At 49.3% G+C, this 24,980-nt stretch overlaps 6 protein-coding genes across 6 annotated transcripts; 3 read left to right on the forward strand and 3 right to left on the reverse strand.

Moving 5' to 3' along the window:
* Positions 1-280: 280 nt before the first annotated feature.
* Positions 281-1,662, reverse strand: CLAFUR5_08576 (uncharacterized protein; the record flags this gene model as incomplete). Its single annotated transcript, XM_047907724.1, has 2 exons — positions 281-554; positions 617-1,662. 2 exons carry the CDS (start codon positions 1,660-1,662, stop codon positions 281-283), a joined length of 1,320 nt encoding a protein of 439 aa, XP_047759739.1.
* Positions 1,663-2,189: 527 nt separating this feature from the next.
* Positions 2,190-3,565, forward strand: CLAFUR5_08577 (Nonribosomal peptide synthetase-like enzyme fsqF; the record flags this gene model as incomplete). Its single annotated transcript, XM_047907725.1, has 2 exons — positions 2,190-2,320; positions 2,392-3,565. The coding sequence occupies 2 exons, from the start codon at positions 2,190-2,192 to the stop codon at positions 3,563-3,565; spliced, it is 1,305 nt and encodes a 434-aa protein (XP_047759740.1).
* Positions 3,566-4,074: 509 nt separating this feature from the next.
* CLAFUR5_08578 (Alpha-ketoglutarate-dependent dioxygenase oryG) lies at positions 4,075-5,353 on the forward strand (the record flags this gene model as incomplete). The annotated part of the gene is made up of 4 exons (XM_047907726.1): positions 4,075-4,309; positions 4,361-4,684; positions 4,735-5,109; positions 5,178-5,353. The coding sequence occupies 4 exons, from the start codon at positions 4,075-4,077 to the stop codon at positions 5,351-5,353; spliced, it is 1,110 nt and encodes a 369-aa protein (XP_047759738.1).
* A 194-nt stretch (positions 5,354-5,547) lies between these two features.
* On the reverse strand, positions 5,548-6,593 carry CLAFUR5_08579 (Pyrrolopyrazine biosynthesis cluster protein F; the record flags this gene model as incomplete). Its single annotated transcript, XM_047907727.1, has 2 exons — positions 5,548-6,240; positions 6,291-6,593. 2 exons carry the CDS (start codon positions 6,591-6,593, stop codon positions 5,548-5,550), a joined length of 996 nt encoding a protein of 331 aa, XP_047759500.1.
* Positions 6,594-7,010: 417 nt separating this feature from the next.
* On the forward strand, positions 7,011-8,362 carry CLAFUR5_08580 (Peptidase M20 domain-containing protein 2; the record flags this gene model as incomplete). The annotated part of the gene is made up of 3 exons (XM_047907728.1): positions 7,011-7,118; positions 7,172-7,554; positions 7,612-8,362. The coding sequence occupies 3 exons, from the start codon at positions 7,011-7,013 to the stop codon at positions 8,360-8,362; spliced, it is 1,242 nt and encodes a 413-aa protein (XP_047759506.1).
* Positions 8,363-8,526: 164 nt separating this feature from the next.
* CLAFUR5_08581 (High-affinity methionine permease) lies at positions 8,527-10,276 on the reverse strand (the record flags this gene model as incomplete). Its single annotated transcript, XM_047907729.1, has 3 exons — positions 8,527-9,397; positions 9,453-9,762; positions 9,823-10,276. The coding sequence occupies 3 exons, from the start codon at positions 10,274-10,276 to the stop codon at positions 8,527-8,529; spliced, it is 1,635 nt and encodes a 544-aa protein (XP_047759505.1).
* Between the last annotated feature and the right edge of the window lie 14,704 nt (positions 10,277-24,980).

Here is a 24,980-nt window from a genome sequence, read left to right on the forward strand (position 1 = left end):
CTGGATGCACCAACCTGTATTGATGAGGGTGGAACGCTGGATCCCTGATGATGGTTCTACAGCCATGGGTAGGTGTGTGGTAGAGATATCTGTGTCCCTACCAGCCCACTCTTCCAGCCAAGCATCTTCGAAAGCGTCGAAAGTACATTCACTCACTGCAGTAACAAGAGTCAGCCATCTTAATCTAGCGGCGAAAGAACATGATGGATACCGTCGAGCATTGCTAGCTCCGGAGATGTGAGAAGACGATCCGGTCGAATAGCCGAGGACGAAATGTTGTTTATCTGTGCTCTACAGCGTGGCTGCATAGGTGGTGGTAATTGCGCAACTGCGGAGTCATGTAAGTGCGGTGGTCAATGATCGGTCTAGATGTCTCATTGGCTGGGAGCTCACTGGGTTCTGCACGTTTTCCTGCGGTCATCTCACGTAGGCTGATGACTATGTGATTGGCAAGGTGGGAGAGTTCCAGCTGCTCAACAGCGTCATCAATGCCAAGTCGTTTGAGCTCGAGCACCGCTGCAACGATCTGTTCCTTCGTACATCTAGACGTATACCTAGGCGAGTCATGTCAGCGGTTCTGATGGTATTAATACGTATGGACAGTGGTCGACTTTACGTTGAGTGTGGAACATTGCAAGGCAATGCCACGAGATAGCCAAGATTAACCGCTGAGCCGGAAAGCTTCTCGGCCCATTCACGATACCGGCAGCCCTGATCGACCCATTGCAAGCACTTGTTTGCAGCTTTCTGGTCGATGAAATGCGCGGGCAAGTCGTGACACAACTTATGTGCAAGCAGGGGTCTCATTTCCCTGATCCAATGAGAACCAGTGTGGTAGCCTGCTTCAACGACATGCTGGTAGATGTTGTAGCACTCGAACCTGTGGAAAATTCTTGTGAGGTCCCGCAGATCAGCATTGTTGCTTTTGGTCGCTATTGCAGCTTCCCAGCCCTGGCCATCGGGAAGTGAGACTTTGCCCGCGGTCACTGCTCGTAAAAACGCAGACGGGTCGGACATGCACGTCTGTAGCAGGGGTCTGATGGTGGCTGGGAACGTGATGTCTGTAATGCAGCGGGCCGGTCCCTGCGCTTCGATGCACGTGAGCGCTAAGCCAGATGTCGGTAGCTGGCGTCGATCTTGTGGGGAGGGGATTTCCGGAAGCAGGTCAGGATTCGGGATTGAGCGCTTCGCGATCGTTTCTGTGAGAATCCCGCTGCGATCGTTTCCCTTCTCCCTCCATTGTCGCTTGCTGTGAGCGGCTCTGACAGCAGTGTCTGCCGAGACATTGATGTTAGGAGCTGATACGTTGATGGGTCGGGGAGTGGTCGATGACTGGGATGGGGGCGGAGCCGGTGCCACTTTGCGTAAGACGGAGGGTCTCGTGCTGTTGCTGGATTGCTCTTGTATTGCGTGATCACGATTATTGGACCGCGCAGAGGATCGAATTATGGCGCAAGAGCCAGGCGATGACGAATCGATATGGTTGCGCTGATAGATAAGAAAGAATAGCCGATCCAGCGCTGTTCGATGCGCATCTTGTAAGTGTTCAAAGCATTCGGCTATCTGCTTGACGGTGATGGATGTCTCGATGGCTTGGAACGAGTGGGCCAGCTGTGTCAGTGAATCTTGCAGTGCTTGCATGAGGCCATCATTGGCAGTCATGTTGAATGGCGGCTTTACATTCTCACCAACGAAGGCAGGGAAATCTTAACTCAAGTAAGTACAATCATCTCGAGATCAGCTCCTAACAGTTCTCCAGACACCTCTGGACCATTTGTCGAACTCGCTACTCCCTCGTGCATACGGCGCTTCATCTGGATATACTTGATCCCTCTCATGCTGTTCCGGATTCCTTCGATTCCCCACTTCCGCACGAATTCCAAGAAACATTCGTCTACATGTGGGGCCTTTGCAGTTTGCATATATATGCTACCTGCAAGTCTTCAAGTTTGGTTGGGATCGAGTACTAAGTTTAGCATTTTGAACCACGGCACTGATAAGGCGAAATGGCGGGCATGCGCCTGCATATACACTGCTTTTGCATATCCTCTTTTAGGAAACTGGGCAATGGCTATTTGAGAGGGGTTACTCTTTCCTTTTACAAACGAATCCGTCCCATGGCAATCTTGGGTATAGTTATCGCAATTCCCACTTCATGACAGCATCAAGCATCGCGGTATCTGCTCGTCATGACCATCAGCGAGACACTTCGACCTCTGGACACCGAAATTGTCCGACAAAGATTCCCTGGCCTTCGAAAGAACGCAGTATGCCTCAACAATGGCTCAGGTGCTCTGGTCTTCGACGGTGTGATTGAGAGGTGAGCTAAAGTCTGCCAACAGCGCGCCTTACACGACAAAATCCTGTAGCTGATCGAGTCGGCACATACAGCATAGCTCGCACTATGTCTGATCCGCACATGAATCTGCGGGGGCTGGACTCCAAGAGCAAAGTCGACGTTGAGGCACGGAAGAACAACTACGCCAGTCTTTGTTCCTTCATGAACGCAGATCCGGATGAGATAGGGGAGTGTCCGTCATGCTATCCAAATCCGCGCATCCTAACGAACTATCTTGCAGCGTTTGGCATGTCCACGACTGGTCTATTGCGCACCTTAACGAACTCTCTACGCCCACATCTGAACACAGACTCCGAAATGATTGTTTCACTGCTTTGCCATGAAGCAGGCATGACCGCCTGGGTTGCTCTCGCCGACGGACTGGGTATATCGATAAAGTGGTGGACGCCGGCTGGTGGAATTGGTTCCAACCACAATCCGAGCCTAACTGTTGACTCACTCCGTCCCTTGCTATCGCCCAGAACTCGGCTTGTATGCTGTGGCCATGTCTCGAACATAACTGGAACGATTGAACCTATCAAAGAGCTCGCAGAGCTCGTCCACACCATCCCCGAGGCACTGATATGTGTCGATGGGGTGGCTTGGGCGCCTCATCGGCCCATCGATGTCAAGTACTTGAATGTCGACTTCTACGTCTTTAGCTGGTACAAAGTGTTCGGTCCTCACATCGCACAAATCTATGCTCGACGAAGGGTACAGCAACGGTATCTAACCAGTCTGAATCACTACTTCTTCGAGCCCTCAGCGCTTCATGTTAGGCTCGGGCTCGGAAATAGCTGCCTTGAATTGGAACACAGCCTGGTTCCCTTGGTCAACTACCTTGGTAGAGAGGTCCGTTGGAGCGCGATTATCGCTCACGAGGAACTTATTACTGAGTATTTACTGGCCTACCTCACAGGGAACCCCGATCTCTACACAGTGTACGGATCGCAGACGGCAGATTCAACAAAGCGCGTTTCGCTTATCAGCTTCTCAGTGCATGGCATTGCATCCGACCGAGTTGCGAAGGAAATCCACGAAACATCAGAGTGCCGAGTGATTAGCGGTGATTGTTGGTCGCCACGGACAGTACACGATGTACTCGGCCTGCCCGATCACGGAGTCCTACGAGTCAGTCTGGTCCATTACAATACAATAGAGGAGATTGAAGTGTTCAAGCAGGTCCTTCACAGATCTGTACTTAAGCTCCAGAAGGGCGAGACATGAATCATTGAATATGGCTCTCACGCGTTTTAGATCAATTGCTCATGCTGATAGTACACACTCGAACGTAGCCCGAGATTGCACTGGGCATGCGTTAGTAACGTTTGATGTTCTGTCTCTCTATTCCAAGATATTTGGCGATCGATGTTGGAACTTATGTGTTCTGCCACGGGTCACATGAGTGAGCCGCTGCAGCGAATTGTCATGTCGGACTGATATTGTGCCGGACCAGCAGGGGAGAGCAGGGAATAGAGACGCTTTCAACACTGGAAACAAATGCTGGCTTCTGGAGAGCTCGACTACGTACCTTAGCGCTAAGGTGCCCAAGTAGTTCTGTGTAGCACATGGCGAACAGCTCACAACTTCCTCCGCGAGTCCTTGCACTAGCGCTCGATGGACGTCTTTGTTGACCAAGCTAGACCAGCCTTCATTTCCGATATGATCTCATTATTTTGACTAAATCTTTGCTCTTTTTCACTCACATTCCATCGTTCAGCTCATCTTGTTCTAACATGGCCTCATCTCAAGACGCCCTGGACCATTTGGTACGAGCGAATGGTCATTCCGATGTCCACTCGACTAAGCATGCTTTGGTACAAGAGCCTCTAGAGCTTGGAGGTCACTTGAAGAAGTACAAGTCTTTCAAGTCTACCCCCATCATTGGGACTGAATACCCCGATGCGAATCTGGCTGAGTGGCTCACTGCGAGCAATAGCGATCGGCTCATTCGAGATCTGGCCATAACAAGTAACATACCACCCATAACCCTTTCCACCGATATCTCACTGACTGTAGCAGTATCTCGACGTGGTGTCGTCTTCTTCCGGGCTCAGCGTGACCTGACGGACGTGCTGCAGAAAGAGCTCGCTCACCGTCTAGGCAAACTCACTGGCAAACCTGAATCGTCGTATCTGCACATACACCCTCTGTCCAACTTCAACGACGATAAAGACCTACATATCAATGTCATTACTACCGACAAGGCTGCAGCCCCAGCTGAAGACCTGTGGAAAAACCGACCAGCAGATATACGAAACGCCTGGCACACTGATGCTGGGTACGAGCCAAATCCGCCAGATTACTCCGTTCTCAAGTTGACCAAGATGCCGAAATGTGGAGGTGGTAAGTTAAAGCCCGACTCTCCCTACATCTATCACCTCCTGACTCTTCAGATACGATTTGGGCATCGTCGTGCGAGACATACGACAAGATCAGTCCTGCTTACAGGGGCTTTCTCGAAGGCTTGACCGCAACATTCTCTCAAGCGCGACTACCCAAGGTCGCTGCAGAGAAGGGCTTCGAACTGTACTCAATGCCTCGCGGCTCACCCAGTAACGTCGGCACATCTTTGACTACAATGCACCCTGTTGTGCGCACAAACCCGGTGACCGGCTGGAAGAGCCTCTTTGCAGTGGGCAACCATGTGGCGACCATCAACGACGTAACACCGGATGAGAATCGAAGGCTACAGGATTGGTTTCTACAGATGATTGTCGAAGAACACGATACGCAGCTTCGTCATCGGTGGGAGAACGAGTTTGATGTTGGTATGTGATCCGCATCACAAGTCCCCCGCCGATCCGTGTGCCTTGGGTTAACACTTTACTCGCCGTAGCTATATGGGACAATCGCACCGTCTATCATTCTGCGATCTTCGACTATGCGGGCCTCGGCGTCAGGACAGGTCACCGCGCTGTGGGAATTGGCGAGCAGCCCTACTTCAATCCCAATAGTCTGACAAGAAGAGAGGCGCTTGCAAAAGTCGCTGATGGAGGATGGGCGGACTATTGAAGTCATACGCTTCTCACGTAGCTTATAATGTTGCTTCAGTGTCACGAACAGCATTCGCCAACACAAAGTGGACCTCACCAACACATCTATTGGGTGAGTCTAGCTTCAACATACTCTTCTTCGCATTCCGGTGCTGCAAGCGGCCCGTGGTTCACTTCGACCCCCATGTGACCCGTGGCTTCAAAAGCGCCGCCTCAAATTTTCCTACTCTTCAGATACGTGTAATCCGCCGTAGCTTTCTCCACAAGCCTCAAAAGCTCATCTGCCACCTCCGTACCAAACTCGTTCTGCCACAACACATACCTCTTCGCGATATCAAGACCCCTTGAACTCTTCGATTTGTCGATAGTAGTAGACTCCCAGTAACCTCCCATAAATCTCATCGTTCTTTTGCTCGCATTCTCCTCGGGCTCGACAGCATTCCACGTGCTAGGGACATGCGTCGGATCCATGTTGAGCAGCTCACACAGCCTGTTGATAGTTGTAGGGTCTTCTAGCATATCATCTGCATCGATGATAAGTGGTACCGATTGTGCATCCGTCTGATTCGTCAAGAACCAATCGTAAAGCTCTCGTTGGTACCTGAAAGTCGTGTAGAAAGCCCACGACTTGTCGGTGATGTCAACGTGTTGAGCGCCACTCTCTGCCCGATACCAGGATTCAAATGATACGGCCGGGTGTCGTATCAGGAAGATCGGTCTCCAGGACCTCAGGAAGCTGTCTGGGAAGATTGTTGGATTTGTCTTTACGATATCCAGAACATCTCCAGATTCTTTCTCAATGACCGTAAAAGACGGCTGCTTCGATGGACCGCCCCACATGCTTTGTAGCAGTCTGGCAGGTTCCCATATATAGAATGTGTGCTCCTTGAGGAGAATGCATCGGTTCTGTTCTTCGGATCAATCACTGAGTCAAGGCGATAGACGCGAAGCCTCACCTCCTCGGCTGCAGAGCTTCTGGCACGCTGAATCTCATCGAATGCCTCTTGAAGGCGTCTCTCCAGCTCCTTCTGATGTTGCGGCGATATGCCACTAGCCGGGCCAAAGCCAAAGGTTTTGCGAGCCCATTCAAATGTATGGAAGAAGTGGTAATTTGATTGGTTCCATCCCGGCTGTTTGGACAGTAGGCGGCACAGGACGTGTGAAGCTGTTCGCGTATGTGCAAAGAAGAAAACGTCGCGGATGTTGTCAGATCTTGGAGTCTGTCTGTGGGCTAGCCTGCTGTCTCCGATGCTGCCCATGATGAGGTGTGGCAGAGAGTCGAGCAGAAAATCGTTGAGATGGGTGGCTAGACCAGCAGCTGTCGAGATCTGAGTAGAATCAGCGATGTAGACCTTCTAAATCTCAAAAGTGACCGTATTTATCAATTCATCTCCTAGTACCATGGCCATATACTTCCAACGGCGGTAACGTATATGACTGGTCTCCCACACCAGGCTTAATCGATGCGAGAACGCCATGCAGGGTAGGTACTATGGACCAACGGGCCTGGGCGCTTGGATATAAATTTGGTAGTCCGTGATCATGCAGATGGGCCCACAGATTTTGGCCGAAAGATCCGCTGTTAAATGCTCCACCGCCCCGAGGACTCGAACGCCCATAATGGTTGCAGCCGATGATGATGCGCGAACACTGACGACCTAGAAGAGAAATTGGAGATGAACATGGAGAGCCACACTCTGCTGCCATCAAGTGCAGTCATGCAAAAGGCAATGCACGAATACATCCAAGGCCTCAACCCGAAACTCAGAGCCTTGAACTTATTCGTCAGTATTCCCTCCTACCACGTCAATGGCCTCAAGACTCACCCCATAGACAGATCCACTCAAATCCAGAGCTGGCGTACCAAGAACACAAAGCCCACGACGCTATCTGTGACTTTCTCGACGAACTCGGCTACTCAGTGAGGCGACATGCCTACGGCCTAGCAACAGCTTTCGAAGTAATGAGCGGGACCGGCAGGAGGACTGTCAACTTCAACGCGGAGTACGATGCACTGCCAGATATTGGTCATGCTTGCGGCCATAACTTGATCGCCACGGCCGCCGTGACTGGTTTCATTGCTCTTTCTCATGTACTGAAGCATTTCAACATCGAAGGCCGGGTGCAGCTTCTAGGCACGCCAGCAGAGGAAGATGGCGGTGGGAAGATTGATCTTCTCAAAGCGGGAGCGTACGAACATGTGGATGTCTCGCTGATGGTGTGAGTCTTCCGGGCTTCGTGGCTGTTACACAGGTAAAGTCGCTAACATTGGTTTAGGCATCCGATGTCAGATGCCGATTACACGCCGCAAGGAGTCTTAGGTTCTGCAGGGTTTCTCTCTGGCACATCGTACAGCTTGCTAGGAACATACACTGGTGTCGGTGCTCATGCAGGTGCCTCTCCGTGGGAAGGCGTGAACGCACTGGACGCTGTGGTCTCAGCATACAATAACGTTTCAATGCTGCGGCAACAGATTCGGCCAGCAGAAAGAATCCATGGAGCTATTGTTGGTGCTCCGAAGGCCAATAGTAATGCCATCCCAGCCTTGACAAAGATCGAGTATACCGCGAGAAGCACTACCATCCGGGCCGCCAAGAATCTCGCAGACAGGGTGGGTCGGTGTATGAAGGCTGGTGCGATGGCCACCGGCTGCAAGCTGAAGATCGAAGAAAAACCTGGCTACGCCGACCTGCGCATGAATCAGCCCCTGTGCGGTATGTTCCAACAATACATGGATTCCAATGGTATTCGAATACTCGAGTCTGAAGGCTATATTGCTGCCGCGACGGACCAGGGAAATGTTTCATATGCTTTACCTGCCCTACATGGTGTCATTGGCATTCCAGTAGAGGATGGATTTAAGAACCACACCCCGGGTTTTACCAAGGCGGCTGGGACCATGGAGGCGCACAATCGAATAGTGATATCTGGAAAGGCAATGGCTATGACTGGCTGGGAGGTCCTTTCTGATGACAGATTGTATCAGATGGCCAAAAATGCCTTCGAGAAAGATAAAGCCTCCCGGTAGCTGAAGAGCTCGACCGCGAATACAAGTGCAATGCGGTCGGAAAAGAGCAAATTTGGCTAGTGCGAAGCCTTGTAGCATGTATCATGCGTCGATCGAGGATATTGATCGGCCGAGAGATCAGTCATAGCAGTCTCGCAGTCTATTTCAATAGTTGCATCCGAGGGTTACTCCAGGTTCGAACGTTCTTCTTCATGGGAACTCCGAAGGCTCTGATAGCGAACAGCTGTATTGTTGTCAGAGAAGACACTTCTGGCCAGTCCGAGACGATATGTACCTATGGCTGGCATGATCTTGTACCGGAAAGCCCAGTACACGACTCCTGCTAGCAGTATCATGATACCGACCACGGCGAAAAGCCAGTAAGGAAGGCTGGTATCTCCCTTGCCGTTAGGCGGTCGCAAGAATGGAGCCACGATTAAGAACACTTGCGCACAAAGATAGAAAGCTGCAATAGGCAACCAACAGCGGAATGGTCGTCGAATCTTAGGGCGAGAATGGCGGAGCCAGAAGAGTCCGACGACTACGAAAAAGTTGATGATGCTGAGTGGGTAGCCCTCGAGGTCCAGGATGAAATTGTATGCATCGCCAAAAGGAATGGCCACAATAACAACGAAGCTAGGAATCCAATGTAGCAGGAGTCCAGAAGACGGCGACCCAAAGGGCCAGCTTGATGCCCAGAAGCGAGAAGCAGGGATGATTCCTTCTTTTGCCAGCTCTTGATTCACTCGTGATTGGGCAAACGTGACTGTCATGACGTTTCCGAAAGCCGACATGGCAATCAGTACGCTTAGAACTTTCTCTGCGGTGGCTCCAAAGACCTTCTTCATGAAGAGTGAGGCGACGGTCTGTCCGCTCTGGGAGACCTCCTCAGGAGTTGCGGCGGCGAAGTAGGAGATGTTAGCGAAGATAAAGCAGGCGCCACATATACTAAGGCCGAGAGGTCCAGCGATTTTGAGGGTGCGCACCGGGTGTTTGATTTCGTCCACGACGTAGGCAGCGTTCGACCAGCCTTGGTAGGAGTTCAGCACTTTGAACCTGGAATCCTGTCAGTCTACGAGCGATCGTTTTCCGGCTGGCGAAATCGACTCACAAAGCTATTGCCCACTGATGGCCACTCTCACTAGTGTTCCCAAAAGGTTCTCGAAAACTGGCGTGAGGGTCGAGGACTCTAGAGACACCGCCCCCGAGGACGACCCATCCAGCGACCACGATGAACAGCAATGTACCAATCTTAATGAGGCTGACGATGTTCATACCACGTACACCCCATTTCGGGAAGACGGTATGTAGGACAGTAACGAAAGAGATGACAGCAATAGCGATACCTCGCTTCTGCCACTCAGTCGCAGTGTGTCCAGCGGCGATGAGCACGTATTGTGCAAAGATGATGCATCCGTTGGCTGCGAGCGAAGATTTAGCCTCAGCTAGATGTCAATATCCAAATCGCACTCATCCCGTACCTGAGAAGCCGAGCAGGATAGCCTGGAAAGCGAACACCGTCGTTGCCAACAACTTCGGCCGCTGGTATGCAGCTTCAAGATAGACCTTTTCTCCGCCAGATCGCGGAATCATGCAGCCAAGCTCAAGCCAGACCATCAATCCAGAGAACGCGATGGAAAGACCCAGCGTCCACAGTAATAAAGCTGCCCCAACACTGCCCGCGCCTTTGGTGATGGCACCAGGCGTGGAGAAGATACCGGTGCCTATAATTCGACCGGCTATGAGCAGCGTTGTTGAGAACAGCCCGAGATGGCGGCCCAGACCCGGATGGCTCATTTCCGGACCGTCAACATGTCTCTCCGCTGGGGCTGGACTGTTGTCATCGAGTACGATGGCTTCCTGAGAGGACGGCGGGAGAAGTGGCAAGTTGAGGTCTTCCGGTTGCGGTTCGGACGAAGATGGCGGGAGGACCATCACAGTTCCAGCGGTGAGTTTGCAAAAGAAGCAGATCTTTCTCGTGACTGGCAGCTGCCGTGAAGCTCTGCAAGGTGGTCACTGCGCTGGTCGCAGGAGAAGTCGACTTGGAGTTGCGAGCTTTTGCACTTGAGCGCCAGATTGTAAGGTGTCGAGAGAGGGGCGCATCATACGTGGTCCTGCGATGATAGAGAAGTAGAGAGGTAGGATTTTAACACAAGTACACATGTCACCCAGATGATCGAGGTCAGGTTCAGCTAGCAAGCGATGGTGGGGGGGACGTGCATGAACGAGGCGGCGCCCAAGTCTATGCATGTGCATGTGGGATGTTCACGGAATGGCGACATGGTTTCAGATCAGGTGCTGTGTTAGCCAAGTCTTCTCGTGTGATACAGGGAGGAAGAGCTGTGAGCCTGTGTGAGTGACCCTGGTCCAGGCCGACATGCCCAGTGCCGAAGGGGGCAAGCGGCCACGGCAGAGTTTCTCACAACCTTAGTTCTAAGTATTCTAAGCGTCCGAAGGGACCAGATCTGGCTGACCGAGAAGGGTTTCAACTTTCGCGCGCCCAAGACTGGAGTGATATCGAAGGAAGCCATCGGGTCGGGACGCCCATGGCAATATCCGGCAACGATGATCGAAGCATCGATGGTCTGTTTGGAAGAAGTTGCGAAGGACAACATGACTTCGATCCCACATCTTTGACATCCGTTCAACATCCACGCTGTCCCGAGTCACGATCCAACCCATGGTCCTGCCCCCGACACCGTCTGGCAGCTCTACGAGCAGCATGCAAGAGAAGACTCAACCAAGACTCACGGCCTTGTCGAACGAAAGGTCGATCGTATGTCATGTAATGGAGACTGATGCGGAAGTGCTGTGAGAGCCTGAGCCCTGCAAGAGGGGCCAGAATTGGGACGAGAAGGAAAGTCGACAATGGAACGACGAGTGCAAAGGTCCTCAGAACACGCATCCATGAGGGTTAGCGGTTGGATGAGTGCGTTTGATGAGGATGGTGTTGTGAATCAGGTGACTTGGGTACCATATTAGTCAGGACTTGGCACACACACCCTATATCAGCAATATCTATAGCCACCATAGGTACATCTTATGCAATTCAGAAGGTATCTGATCACCCTTATTGTTTCATGGTTCAGCAAGCTTGTACACTCGTCAATCACCCCTACAACAGGTTATGAGCCCGGGTGCTCCTCTGCCTATTCGACCTGAAGCCTGAATTGTCATCAGAGCCTCTATCAAGGATCAGCTTGCTTTGCTAGTGACCCTGACCCTGCATTTGCCTTATCTGTATCCAATCGATTCAGCAGCACCTACAGGAAGCCGAGGTCCTAAGCATCAATACCAGTGGTACAGCAGAAGAGCTAGGCCCAATAAATTTGGAGAGCAGAACAAACAACCACAGCAGCCTGGCCAAATCCGCCAAGGACAACCAGGTGCTGAAGAAGGGAGTCCAGTTCTAAGCCTAGAAAACGATGCTCCTGACAGCCCTTCTAGAGAACGATCTAGCTGGGCATGTCTTCTATGATCTGGACTAGGTGGACAAGGTTTCAATGCCTTCCCTAGCAACTTATAGGGGAGAGACCACACCCATTAGGTAGGATAGCCTAGGCTACAAGGCTGTATACAAGAAATGGAAGATCAATGATATAAAAGCATTTAGTTGCATCACATCAAGACTTGATCCAAGCATAAGGCCAAACTTTGGTAAGGCAGACAAGTCTGCCAAAGAGCTATATGATACCATTGCAATAACCTGGAAACCTGTGGTCATAATTGATCTATATAATGTAATAAGGAGTGTCAACAAGCTAAAGCTTGATAAGCTTCGCCTAAATACCCTTAGATACTATGAATCATTCTAATCCTAGGTACACAACTATAGGATTGCTCTAGATTAGTTTATAGTAACCTTATAGGTAGATAACAAGAGGAAGCTTAAGCCTCTCTTTGTTATACTAGATAGGTACTACAGACTTAACTTTATAGAGGGACTGAACTATATTAAATGGCTCAGAACATAGAGGCATAACAATCCTCTAGAAACTACATCCCTAGAGACTATAATCTCTACCTTTAGAAGGGAACAAGTCCTAATATCTATTAGGACTAGACTTATTAGGGGAGCTTTTGATAATAAGGATCTGTGTACTCAATGTACCTATAAGTATACTAATACTAATTGCTTTAAGCAGCATTCGGAGAAGAACTCTAGGAGTAAAGGGATAGACCCTAGGAAGGAGAAACCCCTAAAGCAGAAAGCCTAAGGCTAGAAAGGTAAGGGAAAGGGCAAAGTAGTAGCAGCTATTAAAGATAATAACTAATTAGAGTCTAACACCCCTTAGAAGCGAGATGCTTTTAATAAAGGGAAGCAATTAGACTTCTAACTACCTTATAGGAGAGTAAGAGTAGTAGTAGCAATAGTAGTAAATGAACTAATCTATAGAAGAGCCGCTACTATAGTGCTTAGCCTACTTATATTAGACAAAATCTAGGATATAGGCACTTCCTTTTATATTACTAATATACTAGATAATCTTATCAATATAAGGCGACTATATAAACCTAAATGCTTCTCCTAAGTAGTTAGACGATCCTAGCTATATACTAAGGGAGATATAGAAATTGTGTTTAAGAACCAATTTAGCTAAAAGCAAACCTTTATAGCCTGTAATATCCTATACTCCCTAGATACTAATACTATATTAATTTCTATAGAACTTATATTTAAAGATTATAGCATCTATATAGACAGGCTATTAAATACCCTACTCTAGAAAGGTAAGCTAGTAGGCCTGCTTATAATAGTTAAGAATGTGACTATACTTAGAAACTTCCGTATTAGGAGAGCTCTAAAGAGCAAAATTAATAGATCAAAACTAAGAGGCCTTATAGTACTTACCTTTACTAAGCTAAGAGCTAATACTATTAGATAGTACTAAAGACTTAGGCATATTAGTAGCACCTTACTTAATACTACGAAGAGTATAGTAATAAGCCTTAAAGGAATTAATACTATAGAACTTAGACACTACGAGCTATATAAGTTATCTAGGTTATAGAGAGTTGTTTTAAGAACTCCTAGACCCTTAGTACTATATACCCTTAATGAAATTCATATAGATCTAATTGGCCTAATTAAGCTAGTATCTTTATAGAAGTATAAGTACTGTCTAATACTTACCTATATAAAGATAAGGATAAGATAGTATATACTATTAAAGAAGAAAGATTATGCCCCTATAGTAATCAAGGCATTCTTAGCTAAGATATAAATAAATAAATATATTTATAATGCCTATCTAGCTCCTAAAAAGTCTACGAGGCCGGGGGCTATTAAGAAAGAGAGAGGGGAAAACCGTCGTACGGGGAAAACCCTCTTTAGGTATTAGTAAGTTCTCTCTATTACTTATTAGTCAATCTGTCGTACTAGAAGCAGTAAGTACTAGGTAGTTAGCCGCCCCGGAGTACTAATCTACCCGGTACCTAGGAACGAGTATTAGTAGCTAGCCGACTATCGAGTAGACGACAGGTCGACTATTAGTAGAGGAGGGTCGTCTATCGAATAGGAGACAGGTTGACCGTCGAGCGGAAAACGAGCTGGCCGTCGAGTAGACGACGAGTCGACCCTTCCGGGTGTCATAGTCTCCCTATAGAGAGTATAGAAGGTGGGGACAGAAGAGCCTCAGAGTGCTCAGAAGTCGTCAAGAAGTGACAGTCCAGCTTGGTGTGTGAGCGCTAAGAATCACATGCCCCGTAACATTCACTACGGGACCTAGCCCTCCAAATTCACCCCTCTACCAAACCTTGACAGATTTACTTCGGCTCGTGACTGTATGACTCACGGCACTCCCGCGAGCACCCGCGACTACGCTGGACCCTAGAAGAAGCACGTGGAAGACTCGGAACGTAGGGCAGGTTGGAATAAGGTTTTGAGCAAAGCTGCTAAGCGCGGCTTCGTACGGGTTAGCCCTGTTGATACGGGGACACGCACTCGCGAGGGTCGCGTATAAATATCTGGCCTTCCCTAGGCCTCTCTTGCTTCCTTCGTCTTTTGTTTTGTGTAGCAATCATACTATACCCTTTTGTATCTACACTTCGCACCTACATTCTCGCTTTCACCCTTATATCTTATAGGCTAGGCTCTCGCCCTAACATCACAAAAGACTAACAAACCGTCAACCACTCGAGTCATCCTTATAGGTGACTACGCCACCGATAGAGGTGTCAACCTCGATAACCAAGACACTCTATTCCACTTTAGTAAGTAGACTAACATCCCCTTCTCGAACGCCGCTACCTTCGGTGCCTAGGCAAACGCTAACCCCGACACCGCCTACGCTCTCATTAACCGCACCGTCTCCTCTTTCCGCGAGACCGCCTAGTAGGTCGAGCAAGCAAACAACTAAGTAATATACCTTTAAGGTATTGTGAACACCTTCTAGAACCTCGCCCCGCACGCCGACGACAACCGCCGCTAGCACTTCTCTAAGAAGGTCAACGACCTAGACGAGTTCGACGGTAACAAGAGCAAGTTTGAGGCATTTAAGACATAGCTTACCATCAAGCTATTAGCTAATGCCGACCACTTTCCGTAAGAGAAGGACAAAGTCACGTACGTCTTCTCCCTCCTTCGGGGAGACGCCGCGGCTTAGGTACAATACTACATCGACAACGCTACGTAGACTATCGGCTGCCCGGACGTCCTTACCTTAATACAGGACCTCCGTGCTGCCTTTAGTGATCTAGACCGTAGAGCCACCGCCTAGAACGCTATCTACAACCTCCTCTAGAAGAACAAGAGCTTCGCCGAGTACCTCGCGGCCTTTAACCGCGACATCGGGTTCACCGGCTACAACGAAGAGACTAAGAAGAGCACTCTCCGCCGTGGTTTGTTAGCAGAGCTTCTTCGAGCCCTCGAGGACAAGGACGTTAGTGCTATAAGCTTCCGTGAGCTCGTCGAGACCTACTAGCGCCTCGACTCTAATATGAAACACACCGCCTCTCTCCTCGCTTCCCGTTCTTAAGGTCGTTAGCCTCGTGGTCCCGGAAGCCACTTCGCTGCTCTACTAGGCGCCGCCGCTCCTACGGCTCTCCCTCCCGTCTCTATAGGTAACGCTATAGATCTCAGCGCTAGTGCCGCCGTCCCTCGAGTCTAGGGCCTCGTTAACGGTAAGCTTACTCCCGAAGAGAAGCTTCGCCGTCGCTAGGCCGGACTCTGTACCTACTACGGCGGTCCAGGCTATATCGTAGCTAACTGTCCGTAGCTCGCTACCCGTAACGCCCGCAACCCGGTTCGCGGCGCTGTCGGCGCTATCGAGCCTACTCCTACTACTCCCGCTAAGCAGGAAAAAGCCTAGGTCTTCCTCATCGACGCGATGAAGACTAAGAACAACGTTTACCGAAAGTGAAGAGAGGAAAGAAGTTGAGGATCAATACAGTATAGCTAGACCTATACGACGAGACGGGCAAGGACCACGCTTACAAACCGTTCGTTACGAATGTAAATATCGGCTCAAAGAAACTCTCTTCTTCCAATCTCACTCTTATAGACACTGGCGCACTAGGCGAGTCTTTTATAGACTATAAACTCGCGACCTCTCTCAACCTCGAACCCTAGGAACTGAAGTACCCTCGCACCCTTGAACTCTTTAACGGCACGGAGACTACCACTAGTAAGATTACTTATGTTGTACACACGTCAATTACCCTCGGAGGCAAGCGTATGTCGATCACTAGCTTCCTTACGTCCCTACCGCATTAGAAGTTTATCCTCGGCCTCCCCTAGTTTAGACGACACCGACCTATTATCGACTAGACTTCCCTTACTATCAGCTTCCCTCTAGAAGTTCCTCCGGCACCTCCGCCTTCTCCGCCGCCTTAGCGCGGTCCTAAGTATACTAAGATCTTCTAGGTAAACGCCGCTGCCTTCACTACTGCTACTAAGCAGCCTAAAGCTTAAGTCTTCGCCGCCTCTCTCCGCGATATCGACATCGCCCTCGAGAAGCTCGATAAGAAGCGTATACCTACCGACCCTACTACGAAGGTCCCTCCTTAGGCACACTACATCCTCTACGTATTCGATACTAAAGCCGCAGACGAGCTACCTCCTTATCGCCCTTACGACCATAAGATTGAGCTAGAAGAAGGTATAGAGACACCGTTCGGACCGTTATATTCTATGTCCCGAGAAGAGCTTATCGTCCTTAAGAGATACCTCGAAGAGAACCTAAAGAAGGGGTTCATTCGAGCGAGCCGTTCTAGCGCTAGCAGTCCCGTTATGTTCGTTAAGAAGCCCGGCGGTGGTCTACGCTTCTACGTAGACTACCGAGGCTTAAACGCTGTTATAAAGAAGAACCGCTACCTAATACCGTTGATTCAGGAGACGCTCGAGCGCCTCTCTAAGGCCAAGTACTTCACTAAGCTCGATGTCATCGCTACGTTTAACAAGTTACAAATGGCAGAAGGACACGAGTATCTTATAGCCTTCCGTACTCGCTACGGGCTGTTCGAGTCGCTCGTTATGCCCTTCGGCGTTTGTAACGGGCCTAGTACCTTCTAGAACTTCATTAACGACATCCTTTAGGAGTTCCTCGATCAGTTCTACACTACCTACATCGACGACATCCCAGTCTATAGCGAGACTAAGGAGGAGCACCGCGAGCACGTCTGTAAGGTCCTTTAGAAGCTCGTAGACGCCGGCTTGTAGCTCGACATCGACAAGTACGAGTTTGAGAAGACCGAAGTCAAGTTCCTTAGTTTGATCATTACCGTAGACGGCATCAAGATGGACTAAGAGAAGATCGACGCTATCGTCGAATAGGATGCTCCTACGAACGTCAAAGAGGTCTAGGGTTTCCTAGGCTTTGCCAACTTCTACCGCCGCTTTATCTACGCATTTTCGGGCGTAGTACGCCCTTTGACGAAGCTCACGCGCAAGGGTGAGAAGTTCGCCTAGACCGACGAATGCTAGGAGGCTTTTGACTTGCTTAAAGCGAAGTTTGTTAAGAACCCGCTTCTACGGCACTTCGATTTCGAACTAGAGACCCGTGTAGAGACCGACGTATCCGACGGCGTAGTAGGCGGTGTCCTGCTATAACGCCGCTCGCCTGAATCCCCCTGGTTACCTGTCGCCTTCCTCTCTAAGAAGATGACCGCCACGGAGTATAACTACGAGATCTACGACAAGGAGCTTCTCGCTATCGTTAAAGCTTTCGAAGAGTAGCGCCCCGAGCTCGAAGGCTCTGCTATGCCCGTCCAAGTAAGCTCCGACCATAAGAACCTCGTCTACTTTATAAAGAGCAAGCTACTTAATCGTCGCTAGGCCCGCTAGAGCGAGTTCCTCTCCCGGTTCAACTTCGTGATCTCGTACACGCCCGGTAAGGACAACTCGATAGCCGACGCCCTTACCCGCCGCCCTAGTGACTCTCTAGTTGATCGAAGAGGGGGCCGGCAAATCGTAGGGCAACAAGTCATCAAAGAGCACAACCTCTCTTCCGAGCTTCGAGAGTACCTATCGAACGGCTAGCCTACGCTCGCCGCTTCCTTTACTACTCTCGTGCTCGCTCCTGCCTACCTTAACGAGAGTGACGATGAATCCGAGCCTAAAGAATACGCCTCGGACGCTAAGGACTTGAACGACGATGAAGAGGGCTTAGTAACGACCGACGGCTCATCCGAATTAGACTTTAAGGGGTTTGATAATAAGGAGCAGCCCGAAGGCATTATAGCACGAGTACGAACAGCGTACGATGCCGACATAGACGCCTAAGAGTTAGTTCAGGCCCTTGAATCTGGCGCGAGGACATTCCCGGGCTTCTCGCTGTCCGAGTACGAGCTCTAGGGAGGTGTCGTCTACTTCCGTAAGAAGCTTTACGTACCGTAGCCCGAAGGCTCTAATATCCGAGCTGAGATTCTTCAAATCATCCACGACTCCGCCTCTAGGGGTCACCTAGGCGTAGCTAAGACCCACAAGCTCCTCGCTAGGTATTACTAGTGGCCGTATTCCTAGAAGGACGTCCGCCGCTACGTACTAAACTACGCTACTTACCGAAGAGCTAAAGCTAACCGCTACCGTCCCTACGGTCTCTTGCACCCTCTCCCGGCTCCTGATCGTCCGTAGAAGCACATCACTATAGACTTTATCACCGATCTTCCTTACGGTAAGACCTTTAGCGGCGTAAAAGCAAAGGCCCTTCTAGTGATCGTGGACCGTTACTCTAAGGACCGGTATATAATCCCGTGCTAGAGTATGACCGTAAAGGAGACTGCTCGCTTGTTCTACGAATTCGTCTGGCGCTTTCAAGGCCTCCCGGATAGCATTACCTCTAACAGAGGCACCTAGTTCATCTCGTACTTCTAGAAGCGTCTATATGCTATCCTAGGCATCAAGCATAACCTCTCGACCAGTTTTTAGCTACAGACCGACGGCTAGACCGAAATTACGAACGCTATCCTCGAGTAGGTCCTTCGTTACTTCGTCGACTACTACTAGAAGGATTGGCCTTAGTATATCCCTACGGTGGAGTTCGCTACTCGTAACTAGGACTCGGAGACTACTAGCTACTCTCCCTTCTATACTACGAGAGGTTACTACCCTCGTATAGGTATAGAACTAGAAGAACCTCTCCCGCCTACCGAAGACGCAAACGAGCAAGCAGCAGACGAGTTCGCTACTATACTCTTATAGATCTATAAAGAAGTTCACGACGAGATAGTGTACGTATAAGCAATCTACGAGGATTAAGCCAATCGTCGTCGCTAGCCAGCTCCCGACTACTAAGTAGGCGATATAGTCTACCTCAACTCTAAGAACATCAAGACAGACCGCCCCTCTAAGAAGCTGAACTAGAAGAACCTAGGTCCTTTTAAGATCACCGAGCGTATTAGTTCACACGCCTACCGTCTAGCTCTTCCTACGAACATAAATATCCACGACGTCTTCTATCCCGTACGCCTTCGGCCGTCGGCTAAGGACCCATTCCCGAACCAGAACTAAGACATACTAGGTCCTCCCGATGAAGTAGAAGTCGACGAGCCTGTTAACCTACCTTCTAACGACTATGCCGTCCGCAAGATCCGGGGAATCCGCGTAGAGCCTAACGACGTTAAAGGACTACCGCCGATCAAGTATAAAGTCGAATAGTAAGGTTGCCCTAAGTAGGATACCTTATAGGAACCTATCTAATATATTATCTTCAATCGTTAAGCAATCGAAGAATACTACGCCCGCGTAGACGGCCTAGAAGTCAATATCGGCAGGCTCTTCGAATCTGAGCTCTTCGACGGGGCTTACTAATAGTGTATCGACTATAATATTAGGCCTAGGCCTAGTACTGAAGCTAAACATCCTCGATATGTGGAACTACTACGGCTTCGTAGGAACTTAGCTTTGTTTAGGGGGGCTACTGTTATAGTCTCCCTATAGAGAGTATAGAAGGTAGGGACAGAAGAGCCTCAGAGTGCTCAGAAGTCGTTAAGAAGTGACAGTCTAGCTTAGTGTATAAGCGCTAAGAATTATATGCCCCGCAATATTCACTACGGGACCTAGCCCTCTAAATTTACCCCTCTACTAAACCTTAATAGATTCACTTCGGCTCGTGACTATGTGACTCACGGCACTCCCGCGAGCACCCGCGACTGCGCTAGACCCTAGAAGAAGCACGTGGAAGACTCGGAACGTAGGGCAGGTTGGAATAAGGTTTTGAGCAAAGCTGCTAAGCGCGGCTTCGTACGGGTTAGCCCTGTTGATACGGGGACACGCACTCGCGAGGGTCGCGTATAAATATCTAGCCTTCCCTAGGCCTCTCTTGCTTCCTTCGTCTTTTGTTTTGTGTAGCAATTATACTATACCCTTTTGCATCTACACTTCGCACCTACATTCTCGCTTTTACCCTTACATCTTATAGGCTAGGCTCTCGCCCTAACACCGGGCTCCTACCCTCTATTAGTACTCCTATCGCTATTCCTCCTACGCTCGGGGTCGCTATAGGCTATAGAGTACTACTATACTAAGGAGATAGTTGTAGATAGTTTAACTAAACTACTAGCCGGTCCCTAGTTCTAGACCTTCGTACGATAGCTATAGCTAGTATAGTAGGAACAATTGTTCCCTACCTTACGACCTAAGTAGGAGTATTATAAATACGGGTCGGTAGGCATGTCGTATTAGTCGAGACACTAGTATAGCGTTAGTACGAGACTACTATAGAGATCGTCGTCGTATAGTAAAACATAGGTAAAACCGCTAAGGCGTCGGGAAAGGAGTAGGGGCTAGAGATCTAGATTCCCCCTATATAGGTATAAGAGACTACGTCTCTAATCCTTAGGAATATAAAACCTTTATAACTGTTAAGAACATATAGGCCGTAGGTCAAGTATATAGGTGTAGGTATATTATATAACTAGATTACGTAACTAGAGTTTACTAGCCTATAGGCTAGTAAACATCTAGATACCTAGTATCTACCTATACTAACACTAGCGATACTATATATAGATACACGCTATCCTATTAGGTCCTTCTTCGTCTTTCGTATAATCCGCCGTCTTCTACTACTACGTAACTCGTACCTATTTAATAGGTTATAAGCCCGAGTTAGTAACTCGGTGTTTTACTCTCGACAAAGTCGTATTAGAGTTATTCCTCTTTAGAACAAAAGGAAGGTAGACTAGAGGCCGTACCCGCATTATATAGGAAGCTATAGCCGTGCTATAGGTATATATAAGACGTAAAAGAGCCTAGTAAGGCACTGTTAGACTCCGAGTTAGAGAGCCTATACTAATACCTTAGACAAGTAGGCGAGCTTACTAAGAAGAGTCGCTCTCCGGACATCGCGTTCGTATCGACTAACTGTTTATTCTAAGAGAGCCGTAGTGTCTTAGAAACTCCCTCTACTAAGAGAGTTACGCTACAGTGTCTTAGTACTAACACGATCCTTCGACTTTCCTCCTCTTCCCGGCGGATAGCTATCCTCTCCGCTATTAACCTCGCATTCGGTTTATCCTATTTCGATCCGATCGCGTACGACCTAATACATCCTTCTACCTAAGGGCAGCCAACCTGTCCCTTAACTTACAAAAAAATAGAGAACGAGACTAGGTTCTTAAGAAAGAGAGTAGCACCTGTTCTAATAAGAGAGAACTACGAAACATAGTTCAAGCTGATAAGAATATACCTAGTATCAAAGCAGGTTGACTAGGTCCTCGAAGACATCATTACGGACATTCCCGCTACAACCCTATCTATAGCGACACCCTCTACATTATCGGAGTCATCCCTTCCTTTAGATTAAGCGATAAGGAAGGTATCGTATAGACGGCACAATATAATGGCCCTTTATAAGATATATATCTATCTGTCGACAGATAATTAAAAGATAATATACGAGATCCGGTATACGAAGGAGTTATAGGAATAGGCTAAAGCTAAATATAAGAGAAGACTTCTTACTACTAGAAGAAGTTTGCTTTAGTAATATACCAATTTCGTAATAACAGAGGACCAGTTAATAGATGACGCCTAGTAGGAGCTTAGCTCAATTATAAGGAGGGCTATTTCAATCTCGCCTTAGTTCTAAGACATTAAGACTAAGGACAGAAAGATCTAGTAACTCTTAGTAGCTCTACTAGACTTATTTAGCTCAATTCGCGATACAATTGATACCTAGGTGAATCTCTTACTATAAGACATTCTTATAATTCTTAGGGAGAAGCAAGAATCAATAATTTATTAAGGGATAGCTATATTCGCTAAGAAGGGTTTCTAGGGCAAGCTTACGTACTATCTCTACGGTAGTGACTATTTTATAAGCAAGTACCTATACCTTTCTATAGCTTAGTATACTGTTAGGAATAAGGACAAACTAGCTAGGGTTACCTACTCTACTAAGAGATAACCGTTACTACCTCGTAGGAGGTCATTATTACTAAATCTTCGTGACGTCCTTAAGGTAATAACGGACCTTATAAAGTAGATAAAGGAGAGCCGTAAGCTAAAGGCCTCCTCTAGTAAGAAGCCTATAAGGGCCTATACGACCTAGAAAGACGTATTAGACTCTAAGATACTATTAGAAGATAATGATGTTAATAAGGTTGCCTATTCTACTATAGAAGCTAAAGGTAAGTACCCCTCGTCTAAGTAGTTACTTAACTCTCGTACTTCATTATATATAACTGACTAAGATTTACTATTTAGGATACTAAAGCCTCTTTAAAAGAGGAAGTAGATCAAGGTTAGGGGTGGCTATCTACAAGCTATATATAGATAGATAGATAGATTTGTCATTCCCCTGTTCTAGGACCCTATCCGGCCTATGTAGGTATATATCTATTGTTATGTACAAAGGGAAACCCGAATAGGTGAAAACCCTTCCCGCCCCCGACTACTCCTTGTCTAGATTAGCTTTCCCTCTAAACGTACGTAGTCCATGTCACTACCCCGTTAGCCCCCGCTCCTAGCCGGTCTCGTCGCGCTGCGTCGTGTCCTCTCTTCCTGCACTGCTCCTACTAGGCGGTACTGTTCTAGCCAGCCCTTCTCTAGTATCCAGTTCGTAATGCGCCGTAGGTCTTCAGCGTTGTTAAGAAGTGCCCCAATCGTCCGGTTCCTCGCCTTTGCCATCCACTCCCCCCTTCCTAGCGACCACCTCGGACAGACGAGGAGTGCGTGCCGTACGTTCTGGGAGCGATAGCCGCAGGGGCAGCTAGTATTCGTGTATCCTGGGACCTTCCTCCATGATAGGTACCCCTGGAGGCCGATGTGTTCGCTTCGCAGTTGGGTTGCTATGCTACTCTGTGCCCTCGTAAGGCGGTAGTGGATGAGCTTCGGGGGGTGCTTGACCGCGGATTTTGTAGCTGACCATTCCTTAGGTTGTCCCGCTGGCTGAGGGCGTCCACTATGCCCTACAACCTGGTTGTTCCACCTCTCTTTCCATAGTTGCTCTACAAACGATTTCTCACCTTCCCATTGTGTTGCTAGCTGTTCGTCCCTTGCCCGGTAGTTCGGCTCGTTTCCGGGTCGAATGCCCTTATGCGCTGGTACTGATTCGCGGGCCCTTGCGACTGCACTGGCGATGACCTTCTGTACTGGGTACTGTGCCGACTTGCCTAAGTAGGAGGTCCGTAGTCCCTGGATGTATAGGTCGATCGGCGGTATAGCGGTCTCGTGCTCAAGCATCCTCGTTGGTGTCGACTTATATGCCCCGGTGACCTTCCTTAGGCATTGGTTTTGGATCTTCGCTAGCGGCGCGACGAGTCCCTTCGATAGGCAGGCCCTCTCGCCTAAGGACCACACTTGGCTGCCATAGGTAAGGACTGGCCGTACAATAGCCGTATATAGAAGTCGTGACTGCCGGAAGTCCGCCCCCCATGTGGACGCAGTGAGCCTCTGGCATGATGCCATATTCTGTTCAGCTTTCCGTAATATTGCCTGTACGTGCTTCCTCCACCGTAGCGCCGGGTCCACCCATAGTCCGAGGATCCTGAGCTGATTTGCCGGGTTAGTCGTGTGCCCCTGTATCTGGATAGAAGCTTGCATATTGTGGAACCGTGGCCGGCGCGTAAAGTGTATCAGATTGTACTTTTCTGGGGCAAACCGAGCCCCGTGCCTCCTAGCCCAGTCCTCGCAGATCTTGTGCTTCTCTTCTAGTAGCCTACAGTTCTCCTCAGTCGAGGAAGACCACGCTAGGATGTTTGTGTCGTCTACGAAGCCGCTCGCAGCGGTGTTCTGGGATTCTAGGGCTGGGAGCAGCGTCGCTATAAAGAAGAGGAACAGAATAGGTGCTAGCGTTGAGCCTTGCGGGATTCCAGTGTGGACTGCTTGAAATGGGCTTCTGTACTGGCCGACCAGGATCGACGTACTGCGGTTTTGGAGGTAGGACCGTACGAAGTTGACAAGCCACTCAGGGAGTCCTTTCGACCTTAGGATGTAGAGAAGCCGCGGGTGTGACACGTAGTCGAAGGCTCCCGATATGTCTAGGCTAAGTAAGGAAGCCACCTTGTCCCTATTCTTATACCAGATGGCCTTTACCTGAGAGGTGATAAGTTCCATCGCGGATAGCGTCGATCGCTGTGGGCGCGCACCCATCTGGGTGTCCGGGAGTAGGGAGTGTTCCTCTGCCGCCTCGGAGAGTCTCGTTGCAACCAGCTTCTCAAGCGCCTTCCCAAGAGTGTTAAGGAGCGCAATTGGGCGGTACGACTTCACCTGCGTATAGTCTTCCTTCTGCGGCTTGCGTAGGACCACTGTCGTCGATTGTTTAAAAGCTATCGGGTGGTATCCGGTCTGTAGGCAGGCGTTGAAGATCGCTGCAACTGCTGGGGCTAGTTGATCTCTACACTTCTTTAGTAGCTCGTTTGGGATCCCATCCGGCCCCGGGGCTTTCTTCGCCGGCAACTTCCTCAGCACAGCGGTAACTTCTCCCTCGGACACCTCCTGTTGGACCGCGATGCTAGGGGCTAGGGGAGTAGAGCTGTTTATGTCGCTTAGATCAGCCTCGACTGGGGGTGGGAAGAACTTGCTAGCCAGTAGACGCGCCTTGGCCTCGGGGTCGCTAACCGGGCCACTAGGCGATTGTAGCGCTGGGATAGAGAAGGAGGGGCCCTGTGTAGGGTCCTGTCGGGCCCATTTCGCTAGCTTCCACATCCTCTCTGGCTTGCCGGCGATTTCTTCCACTGTGGCCCTCCAGCCGACTGC

This window comes from Fulvia fulva, chromosome 3, assembly GCF_020509005.1.
Source record: "Fulvia fulva chromosome 3, complete sequence".
NCBI classification, from domain to species: domain Eukaryota; kingdom Fungi; phylum Ascomycota; class Dothideomycetes; order Mycosphaerellales; family Mycosphaerellaceae; genus Fulvia; species Fulvia fulva.